The 11,377-nt window shown below is 42.7% G+C and overlaps 1 protein-coding gene across 2 annotated transcripts; it reads right to left on the reverse strand.

Moving 5' to 3' along the window:
* Window positions 1-1,272: 1,272 nt before the first annotated feature.
* Window positions 1,273-10,903, reverse strand: miga1 (mitoguardin 1). 2 transcript variants are annotated; one of them, XM_029524938.1, is made up of 16 exons: window positions 10,809-10,903; window positions 9,296-9,452; window positions 7,636-7,807; window positions 7,183-7,301; window positions 6,844-6,976; window positions 6,554-6,690; window positions 5,765-5,888; window positions 5,542-5,642; window positions 4,142-4,251; window positions 3,985-4,057; window positions 3,769-3,855; window positions 3,595-3,693; window positions 3,380-3,514; window positions 3,246-3,299; window positions 2,983-3,099; window positions 1,273-2,905 (listed from the first exon to the last, which is right to left on the reverse strand). In XM_029524938.1, exons 2-16 carry the CDS (start codon window positions 9,392-9,394, stop codon window positions 2,687-2,689), a joined length of 1,779 nt encoding a protein of 592 aa, XP_029380798.1. In that variant the 5' UTR covers window positions 9,395-9,452; window positions 10,809-10,903; the 3' UTR covers window positions 1,273-2,686. The 2 variants fall into 2 exon arrangements, with proteins under 2 accessions (XP_029380798.1, XP_029380797.1); XM_029524937.1 differs by having other exon boundaries at window positions 10,784-10,898.
* Window positions 10,904-11,377: the final 474 nt, after the last annotated feature.

The raw sequence follows: 11,377 nt of genomic DNA on the forward strand, positions 1-11,377 counted from the left end.
TGCAGTGTCATCCCAGACCTTGCACCTTAGGTTCTGCTGCAATAACACAGGTAAGCGAAACCTAAGGAAAAAGTGTTGTTTTTTTTTCTTCTGTCCAGTGACATGACAAATGCAAACAAATGCTTACCTGTGTCGTTAACATGCCTCAATGGATTCATGCTTAGTCGCACAGAAATGTCCAGGTTTTTTTTCTTTTTTTTTAAGTATGAACAGCCCTCTTTAAGATTTGATCTGCCTTCATGAATGAAATGCATGATATGAGTTGTATGACTTTGCTATATTAAGTTCTCAAAAAGTGACTTTATCCAGAAAGTTGTTGTGCTGAGAGGAAATGTGCTTACCATTTGGAAGTAGGCTTTATATTTTGCATCCTGGTAAGTCTGACAGTGAAATGTGCAATCGATGCTTTAGACAAGTCTGATGCTGGTGTAACCAACTGCATGCCAGAAGTCAGCAATGTGCTCAACTGTTAGGTTAAAAGAAAACAGTGAAATACATTTTTTGTTCCTGTCGTGGTGTGAATCTGCCCTCTAAGTGCAGTGCAAATCTTCTATTGAAACGCTGCTGCCTTCACTTCTCGCTCACAGTGTTGGAGGATGCTGGAAGTTTAGGTCGTAGTCAGGCCGATGTCGTAGTTTGTCCCCAAAAGGAGGAATCCTTTGAGTCAGTGCCGCTGCTGAACGTAGACTGTTCAAGAGCTCCAGTGATAAGGTAAAAACAAAACAAAGAAAAAAAACTAAACCGCAACGCAATGAATTTGAATTGTTGGTCTGATACATGTTTTCGAGCTGGGATTGACTGTTAAGCTGTAACCATGTCATAGTGCATTTAGAGTTGTCTTGGTTGATTTATCGCTTTAATGCCTTCATCAGTTCCTTTTAGTAAACAGGAAATGTGCATTAGAAAGTTGGATGAGGACAGGAAGTGATTTACTTCAATGACATGCACTGTTTTTCTTATTGGCAGTGATTCTGGGGTTTGAATGATTCTTCTCTGTAGTTAAAAGGTCACATACAGTTTGTTGGCTCTGTACTCGTGATGCTCAGTGTTTCAACACAGAGTCCGAGTGGGTGTAGAAGACTAAACAAGGAGCATGCCTTTATAGAGGTAAAGAGGTTTCATGTGCTGTGTATATTATCAAATCTATTGGCTTTTGTTTCAATTTACTGTTCTGACTTGAGATGTTGCCATGTTCATTATTAATAAAGTCATAACAAATAAATAGGACTCATTTGAGTTTTATTAAATTAAGAGAAAACGACCAAATCACTTTCAAGTCTTTATTGAATTTATACACAAACGAGGTGAACTCACAAATGTAGAGCGTTTTTCTGTGGAGACAAATCGAGACGGCCCGTTTCGCCCGGTTCATACTGGCCCTGAAAAGATCCAACTGAGCATGGAGACAAAATCTCTTCCCTTTAAGAGCACGGAAAGGAAAAGCTTTTTCTTTCAAGACAAAACCAGAATCATCAAATTTTTTTTTTTGTTTTTTTTTTCATGTGTTAACCTGGTGAACTGCCGAGGAAAAAAAAAAAAAAAAAATTAACCGGGATGTTAATGTAATCTCATTAAAGAATCATTTTCTTGAGGGGAATTTCCTAACTGGGCACATCCAAACTGCTTACAGCTCAGTGTGTTTGTTTTTTTTTTTAACCAAACTCCCAAAGATGTTCCGACTCAGACAGAACTGGATTTTACCCCCATTAAAAAGGATCTGGATGATCACTGAGCATTTACTGTTCTGAGTTCTGTACGCGGCGGTCGCTGATCAGCAGCAGACATCGATGATGTGTTAATGCTTTAAAAAGCTCACAGGTCATGAAAAAATAAAAATGTCCCGTGATGAAGAGAAGGCTTTCGTGTAAGGCTGCTTGTGAATGAGAAACAAGGTGCTGAAACATCTGGATGGTTATGAAACAGTGACATGTAATCTTTGACTTCCTGTATCGGATGGGATGAAGGTCTGTCAGGGCCAAATGAACTGGGATTCATTTAATATTGCATAAAGGTGTGAGAGTTCTGGTGCCAAAAAACAAAATAAAACAAATAATGACGCGTTTTTCCCTTTGGAGTAACTGAACGTGACGGCAGAACCGTTTCTTCTGTCAACACAGTTTCCATTTTCTCACACTATTTCATAGTTTTGCAAAGTTCAGTTTAACAACACTCTGTTTTTCTGACTGTTTGTGCACACGTATGTCTAAAAAATAAATCCTGCCTCTTTACAGCTGTATGATAAAATAAATATGCTAAAATATTTCACTCATAAATTGCTTTAAATGGTAATAAATACCTCAATTTATACAGCGTGATATCTACTGAGTTTCCATCAGATATATTATTGCTGATGTTTCACAACTAACGTGCACTGCCATGGCACAGTGAGGATGAAGAGGAGGCCGCACCGCCGATAACGCTCATGTATGAAGGCAGACGAGTTCAGGTTGTCTGGATCCTCGCACAGAGCATGATGGGAAACGTGACGAGTGGCTTTCACATGAATATTCTGGAATAGTCTGCGTTTAACTGCATTTGGGGGGATGAGTGGGTGGAGTCATCAGACCCCCACCCACTGGGTGCACCACAGATGGAAGATGCAATCACACCTACTGGTAGTTTGTCGCTTTGGTCCGAAAGTTGGTGTGAACTCGCTCCAGGATAACTTTGGCCGTTTGCTCCCGTCTCACAGCACTCCCGCCTCCAGCAGAGCGCTGGACACCAGCTGCACCTTCGGCGAGCTGCAACCGTTCAGATGCAGCCGCGAGTCTGTTCCCAGGTAGGCCAGCAGCAGCTCAGAGCGGCGGTGCAGCAGGTGCAGCATGTCCTCCGCCAGACTCTCCACCGACATGTAACGCACTTTGTCCAGGTCAAAGATGTCCCTCAGGAAGGACAGAACCTGGTCCTGCAGGAGAGATGCACCGCTGTCAAAGCTCATGGTGCAAACAGACGAGATTGCTCTTTCCTGGTGCTGAGACTGACCTTGAAGAAGCAGCAGAAGTCGTGCAGGGAGCTCTGCGGGCCCAGGAAGCCCCAGGCCAGGACGGGGCTGATCTGTTCACACACCGTGTAGAAATGAGCGATGAACCCGTCAGACAGCTGAAACCAAAAAGTTAACGGAGGGGATCAGATTCTCTGCTAAAACCAGACAGGCTGTCCCATCTGCTCTATCAGAAATAAGAAATGTGTGTCACCCTGTTTCCGTGAAAGAGCTGAAGATTAAGCTGAGGGTTTCGGTTTCGTACCTTCATGTGTTGTCTCTTCTGCTTCAGCACTGACCAGCAGCTCGATGCCACCGCCTGTCAAACACATACGGATTCAGTAACAAAACGACAAACTCCAGTTTTCTGAACACAACGTGGAGCCTGCAGCCGCTCACAGTTTCCTTGAAGGAGCTGTTGAGCCAGCGGTTGTTGATCACGTTCTGGATTGAGATCGGTGGATTCTCCAGATCCTCAAATGAATCCATCAGGATGAAGTCCAGCACGATGTCATAGAAGTTCAAATGCTTCACCTGAGGAAGGGGAGGAGGTTGTCAATATTTTATACAGAAGAGAAGTCCGTCTTCTCTTCCAGAATCAACATCACACTTACTCCTCGCGTGGCCAGCTCCACCTCCGTGTTTTCCCAGTGCTCCGTGTGCTCCAGGAAGGAAATCATCTCTTCAAAAACCTCCTCGAATCTCCTCGGGCTCTGGAAGCCAAACAGTGACGGTCAGGATGGGAACATCCCAGAGAGACGGATAACTGACTGCGGCTTCAGTCTCACCTTCTGTGCTTTAACAATGATGAACGACAGCACTTTCTTTCCTGTTTCAGCCAGGAACATCCGGGTGGCCCTCTCACACAGAATGAGCTGGAGACAGAACAGCATCTTAGTCAAACTGATCCTTCTGCAGAAAACTATGGAGGGCAAAGCTAAATGATTCTCTTCTGTGTAACAAGAATCGCCTCAGTAGGAAACATGTTATCGGACTGTGACTACCTGACAGGCCTGTCGCACACAGTGCAGCTTAGCCAGGAAGTCCAGGTCCCCAAAACAGCCCAGCATCTCAGTCCTGATGAAGAGAGACACATCCGATCAAAATGACGGCTCTGCTGAGCGTCTGCTTCATGGCTGCTGTATCAGTCAGTGAATTTACCGCAGCACTCTGCAGGAGATCTTGCCATCCTCGGCCATTTGAAGAGCCTCCTCATAGAACAAATGCTGGCCCAGAGCAGAGATGCTCCTCAGCTCCCTGTGCTCCGACAGCTGACACACACACAGCAGAGGTAAAACAAAAAGATTAAATAACGACAAGACGGATCAGAAACTGAACCTTATTAGTCCCACAGATGAACAGTTATGTTATGGTTGAACAGAATAGAAGCGTAACACCAAATACTGGAGAACAAGAAAAGTTCAGTCTGTGAGACTTTGAGAGGCTGTAAAAACTTCTTGTTCTGATCTTGGTGGAATTTTCCCCATTTTTCAATATTACACTTCCCTGTTGTGGACGGCATTAGAGGCTCGTCCATGTTGTTGTAGAGCTCGGAGGTTATAGAGAAAACAGCTGCAGGGACACTAATGGAGGAATGTGGATGGTCTATTCTTAGTGACCCAGTTCTCCTGCACTGAGCTCCACCTTCAGACCCCCTATTAGGAAATACTAAACAGTCTGAGTGTTTCCAGTGTTCAGAAATGTTGAACTATCCATTTGACTGCAGATGCTAAGCTGCTCCATTTAGTTGAACTTCTAATATCTGTTGACATCAAATGACGCGAACGAGCAGCTCCACAGAGCTTTACAGGATCTTAACCTGAACATTTCATGTCAAGGAAGTGGGACGAAGCTTCAGTAAAAAAAAAAAAGGCAGCAATTCCTAACCAGTTTATTTTTGTACAAGTGCAGCAGTGGAGACACACAACCCCCACAGCAACTTAATGAGTAAACCAGATAAGCTGAGTTCTGTTAAAAGACTGAGGGGGATCAGAGCTGTTTGAGCTGAACTCCTGCTGTGAAACAGATTAAGATGTTTGTTCTTTTTCTTCTGTGACTCAGGTACATTGTCTGTCATTCACATCCCAGCAAGTGATGTTTACATGATTATTTTCCCGGAGGAAGCGATCATCATCTTTATGGTAACGGTGAGAAGATCTTGTAGTAAATTCAGACAAAAACTGTTTATACATAAGCCTGCTACGCTGCGCTGCGGTTTGTGTTGTGTGGCCACATCTGAGTGTGTTTACACTATTTCTATTTCCTGTTATAAAAGCTTCCGAAGGCTGCAGACACTTTATGTAAACCAGGCTGCGATCCAGACACTTGTGAATCACTCACACCTTATGCTGCATTTTTTCTATTTACAGCAACAACTGACAGTAAAGTGAAGAAAATAGATCCAAAGAACAGATATTTTTATAGTGTGTACTGTCACCTAACGTCCACTTTGCTTTTTTTTTTTAACAATTTGGATGCACCACAAACTCTCCAGGTGCGAACGAGACGTCTGCTGAGCAGATCCTGAGATATTTAGAGACGGACGTCAGTGCATTTCTTACCTCGGCAGCAGAAACAAAAGAGTCAGTGGAGGCGATGCTGATGCTGTCTCTCAGACAGACTTCGTCCAGCTCCTCTCCTCTCAAAATGTCTGCCATTTTATCTGGGAAGGAGACGAACCGATATCGGCACAGAGCTACTGTACGGCCTTGAATTACATCTATATTTATATTTGATCCGATTGTTGGTCAGGAAAAATGACACAACCCTGAACCAGTGACTCACCCAGGCTGTTGCTGTGGGACGAAGGCTCCGACATCCCCAACACTCCTTCAAACTCCTCCTGGAGGCGGTAGGCTCTCTGTAGCAGACACTTCAGCCGGTGGATGAACTCTGCACTGATGACGTCCTGATCATAAAACAGGAAAGATCAATGAGCGAAACAGAATACCAGAGGAGGAGGTCATACACAGGTTTCTGTAAATGAGTTTGTTGTCTGTTTGGACTAAAGAAATACAGAACTGTGAAGAGCACCACAATTACAGAGCAGACACACACACACACAGTAGGAAATAGTGATAAAATGGATCATGTGTGTGTCAGGTTGTGACTTCTATGAGACAATGTTTCTGGTAGAACAGCGCCATTACTGGACAGGTAATGGGTTGGTTTACAGTGTCTATGCTCTGAAAAAAAAAAAAAAAAAAAACTTAAATTCAACTCCGACTAGAGCCAGAGACGGTAAATGTCTGTGTACTGCAGAGCCTGGTGGCTAAAGCAGTTAGCGACAGTTAACTGCGAGATGAAGACTGGACCACTTGACTGACGTTAATAAATCAAACTGGATGTTGGCCCTTTTCATTTCAAAGATCTTTTTCAGTTCTTTCGTCAGAGCCCAACCACACTCATGACCCGATTCTGAATAAGCTTTCTGAAGAGGCCCCACTGTGCAGGGGACTTCCTTGACAGAAGATTGGACGTCTGTTTGGGTGTCCAGGCTTAACTATTTAACCTCTGCTAATCCAAAGCCCTTATTCTAGTCGTGTTAGGACAGACTGTATGTGCGTGAGTTACCTCCTTGTTCTGCTCAGCGATGGCATCTCCAGCTCCAGTTTTAACAGAGGCACAACTTGCATCATCCTCAGCATGTCTGCTCCTGAACGTCAACGCTTCTTCCCACCGCCGCAAAGCCTCTTCAAACAAATCCATACCTGCAAGCACAAAAATGACACAAACTTTAAATTCCAAACACATTTCCCAAAATCGTTATTTCAGAACAAAGCAAGCCACTAAAAATAGATTCCTAAAAGGAATACTGGACAACGTGTTGCCATTGTTTCCATTTGGTGACCGAGTGCCTTTACCCATGAGGTACAGGTTTTCAGGTGTGGTGACTGGTAGGTTGACCACACTGCAGATGTCAGCATCCTCCAGTCTGTCCCAACAGGTGGATTCATTGGCATACGTACTGCTGCTGGATGAGTTCATGCTTTTTACCTACAAACACAGCAAAGCAACACTGTGAGTGCCATCTCAATACAAACCATGCAAGTTATGCTCATTTCTCCAGGCTGTGCTTATCTAACTCATTCAATCCATACATTTTAATCGTCACTGGTTTATACATATTGGAAGACTGACAGCCAAAGCCCTTGTTACATTAAAGCCAAGCTCTTCATAATAAAACTGTGACTTTGTCTCACAGAAGCTAAGCTCATCAGAGATCCAGACAGCTTCCTGTAGTCGCCTGTAGTGAGGACCAGACCGGAAGAATAACCATTTTTGGAGTTGAGGGAGAGAGTGATGTTCTGACTGGTGTTATCTGGAAGGGAGTTGAAAAAGAAGAGAACAATCAGAATACAGTTATGGCAGACGGAGAGGCTAATTTGATGACAGTTAATAGAGATTTGGTAAGATTATATATGAAGTGGCCCACTGTTTAAAGGAAAAAGCTACTAAATCAGTGATTAACAGAATGAATAAACCTGACTATCCGCTTTGTGATTTGAACCCATTTAATCCAACATTTCTGTTCATTTCTCTTTAGGGGCAGACTAATGTCAGTGTGATTACATCACAGGCCAGCAACTGGGCTAAAATACTCAGTTAAGATTTAGGTTTGGGGATAAAAATATCACAGTCTCAGGAAGTCTTACCGTTTCCCGCTGAGACTGGGGGGAAGAACTCAAAACCAGCCTGCTCCCATTGAGGTGAGAGAGCCTTCTTTCGGCCCTTCCTCCTCTGGAAGCGGCGTGCAAGGAGGAGGAGCGAGACGGCACCAAAGGCAGTGGCGGCAACCAGCTTTTTGGTGCCCGTGCTGACACTCACCTGGAGGACAGGTAGGGAGCGTTTTAAAAAGATCGCTTTCCAAAAGAGGTGAAATCAATGCGAGGCTAAAAGACTATATTTTCAGCTGAGGTCACACGATTCACAGTATAGTGGATGCTGGTTACATAACAGGCACCAGCAGGGCTCATCTTCCAGCCGGTCATCTAGATTTTAAGGAATCAATTTCAGCAGGCATGCATAGGCACTGTCAGGCTATATACAGAAACACTGAACGCTGCCAAGATTACCCACACGGGCAAAACTGCTGCACATTCCCAGCAAAATATTACATAAAAGCCTCAGTTTGGTGCCATGACAACCGTCATAATATTGACTTTTTATCTGAGGGGACGGAATGGCCTGGGATGATTGGATGCTGCTACAGGTTCTGTGCTGTGACCACATGAAAGATTCTTCATGAAATCAGATCTGCTACGTGACTCGGCGCACACACAAACTCCCCTCGTGCCCTTCTCATAAACACACAAACACGAGGGGTCACTGGAGGAAAACAACAGTTACCATGCTGAAGGATACAAAAACAAACCTGAAATGATTACATGCCAAGATGGAGGTTTAACCACCAAGTCCTGTTCCAGAAACCTTTAACGTGGTTTCGCGCAAACTTTTAAACTGGAAATATAATTTGCACTTTATTTGTGTACTTGCTAAAATCTGCATTGATATTGGTAGTTTTTTGGCTTCTACTTAAGTTAAAGTTCCAAACAGATCCACACATGTTTCTCATGAGTCACCAAGCTGTTCTGCTGGCACTTCACATCCAAACAGATACTACCACAGGATTATCTAAGCAGCTTAAAAGGAATGTTATGAATGGAGCTCTGCCAAACTTGGTCAGACCAGATCTCCCAACAGCCTGTTGGGCTTCACAAATACACATTTCTGATCAAGATTAAAAAAAAGAAACATGTTGAAAGGAACAACGGTTTACTGGAAGGACTGGATAGTTTTATTTAGTGGTCAAGCAGCTTCAGGTGTTTGCATTTCATGTTCTTCCAGGAGTGAGGGGTTAGAATTTCAACCACTAAATGCCAACGCCCTAATTAATGAATTAGGTTTTTGTGAGATCATGTAAATAAAGTATACACACCACACGCCAACTTAAGTTTATAAATAATATGGAAGCTATTACAAAATAGTTTTGAAGGTATAAGGTACAGTATGGATCTTTTGATGTAAATACATTTTTTTAAACATTATTGCTTCTATCCAGATAATAAAGTGTAAAATAGCCCCCTCCAATCTGACAGGCTAGCTCTGTCAGTGAAATAATAGTTGTGCTTGAGAAAATGGTATATTAATTTATTCCAACAAACATCGGGGTGCAACGTTCATATGAGTTGCATGGGGCGCTACTTAAAACTAAATGTCTGAAATAATGAAATAAATAAATAAAATAAAAATAGAGAGATAATCTCGAAGTGCAATCAGCCAAAGATAAACCCCCCGGTTCACACACACCCTCACCTGTGCCAGGGAGCCATAGACGGACAGCGGTAGGTTAACCATACGCAGGGCAGCAGCCTTGACAGACAGCTGAGAGCTGGCGAGGGTCTCATGTGTCATTGTGGTGGTCTATCCATGACTTTGCAACTCGCTTATCCTCATCACCATTCTGCTGCAACTGAACAGGATGACAGGAGTGAATAACACATGTGGGTTAAACCTCGGAGGCTCAGGAGGGGATAAAATGACGTTATTACATAAAGCCTCTTGACATACAGTTATCTGCAAGTGGCAATGCCTTTCCAATCTGAGTACAGTAGCCCTTAGCCAGATATGTGACGAGCACTGAAACTGAAATGTGTAGTTGGTCACAGGACATCCAGCACCAAAGGTATCAAGCATTTAAAGCCTCTCTTTTCAATGTAGATGTGGCACTTGGAGACGTTTTCTTTTCTGCAAACACACTGATGCTTTCTCTGAACCAAAGAACCACATCTTCTAAGCTTTTGTGGATTCACCTGGCAGGGCTGCACGCAATATCCAATTAAGTTTGCACAGGAGACTCATGTGGCTCATCACAAGGACCATTATCTCATTTGAGGCTTTCGCCCGACAAAATACTGTGTCAGGCAATGTTACAGTCTTTGTGACTCTTTTCAATAAAAATATATTAATGTGCATCTGACACTAAGGGACATATCTTTATCATTTTTAGTAATATTCCTACTAAAGCAAACTGAGGATCTAAATAGTTAATATTTCTTAACATCTACATTTTTATAAAATATCAGTACTCCTATCGAAATCCACTTTCCACTTTCAAACATTGTATTTCATTTTAACAGTTTTCGGTATTTTGTACTTCACTGTTTGGATGTACTTAAAGTCAATTACTGAAATGACCATCTACTTGATCTCCATTAAACCACTTATTACATGAAATATTTACTTTAACACAATTCATGCCTGCACCACTTGTCTCCTTGTTTGCAGCAGACAATAGTTGACTTCTATCAAGTTACTACATGCTGCATCCATTCATTTGTTATTACATAACTTGGGTGTGTATTCAATTTCTTTGCACCCTGCACATAATTATTTAGTTGTCTTGTGTGTGTTGTATTAAAAGTGGCCCATTTAAAGCCTTTTTAAAAATCTGCACAGAGTCCAAAATCTTTCTCTTGACAAAAACCCAACAAATATGGAAAGACCAAACTTCATTCATAGTTTCATTCAGCTTCCAATAAACGAGCTATCTCCTCAAGACTTTCAGTAGTTTCTTTCAGAACAGTGAGGAAAACAAATGAACATGTAAATAAGTTAACAAAAAAAAAAAAAACAAAAACAAAACATTTTCTGAATGTGATAATTTTTTAGCACATGGAGGGAAAGTCAGCGGCTAACTGCCAACAAGGCTAATAACGGCTAACGCAACTAACCGTTATTAGCTTTGAATTAAACAGCCTTAAAGAGAAATTAAACCTCACAGCAGCGCCGGTGGCCTTGTACCTTAAAGAAGAAGGTGAATTGTCACCTGTACATCGGGTAGCTTTCCTCCCGGTGGTTCCCCCGGTGGTCCCCCGGCTCCTCCGGCTTTGACCTCGGCGGCGGCGGACTGAAGGACTCGGGCCGCACACCGGCAGCTAGCCGGGCTTTCAAAATAAAAGCACGCTCCTCGTCCCGGTTCGTGGAGCTGTCGCTCCTCCGAGCGGTTTGGTGAAATATTACAACGGAATTTTAAGTTGTGCTCACTTTACCTTTCACCACGAGGAGGGGAGGACTGCAGTTTAAACACCGGTGGGAACATTTCATTTTACATCTACCTCCACGTCCAGATGCTTACACTGTAAGATTGCTGTTTTTATTAGTTACTTATGAAAACTTGTAGCTGTTATAAAGCATGCAAAAACAAAATTTACAAGACTGATTGATGATTCCAGGTAAAAGTAATAAAACAATGCAAAACACTTGTTTTATTATCCTCCTGAAACCCAAGTTTGGACTTTTGTGAGATAAGATATATTGAACGCAGCTACAAAAAGCCCCTATGATGTATGAGTGTTAGCATTAAACGTGCTTTATCATTTAGATTAGAAGACAACA

The sequence above is a fragment of the Echeneis naucrates genome, chromosome 17 (assembly GCF_900963305.1).
Source record: "Echeneis naucrates chromosome 17, fEcheNa1.1, whole genome shotgun sequence".
In the NCBI taxonomy this organism is placed as follows: domain Eukaryota; kingdom Metazoa; phylum Chordata; class Actinopteri; order Carangiformes; family Echeneidae; genus Echeneis; species Echeneis naucrates.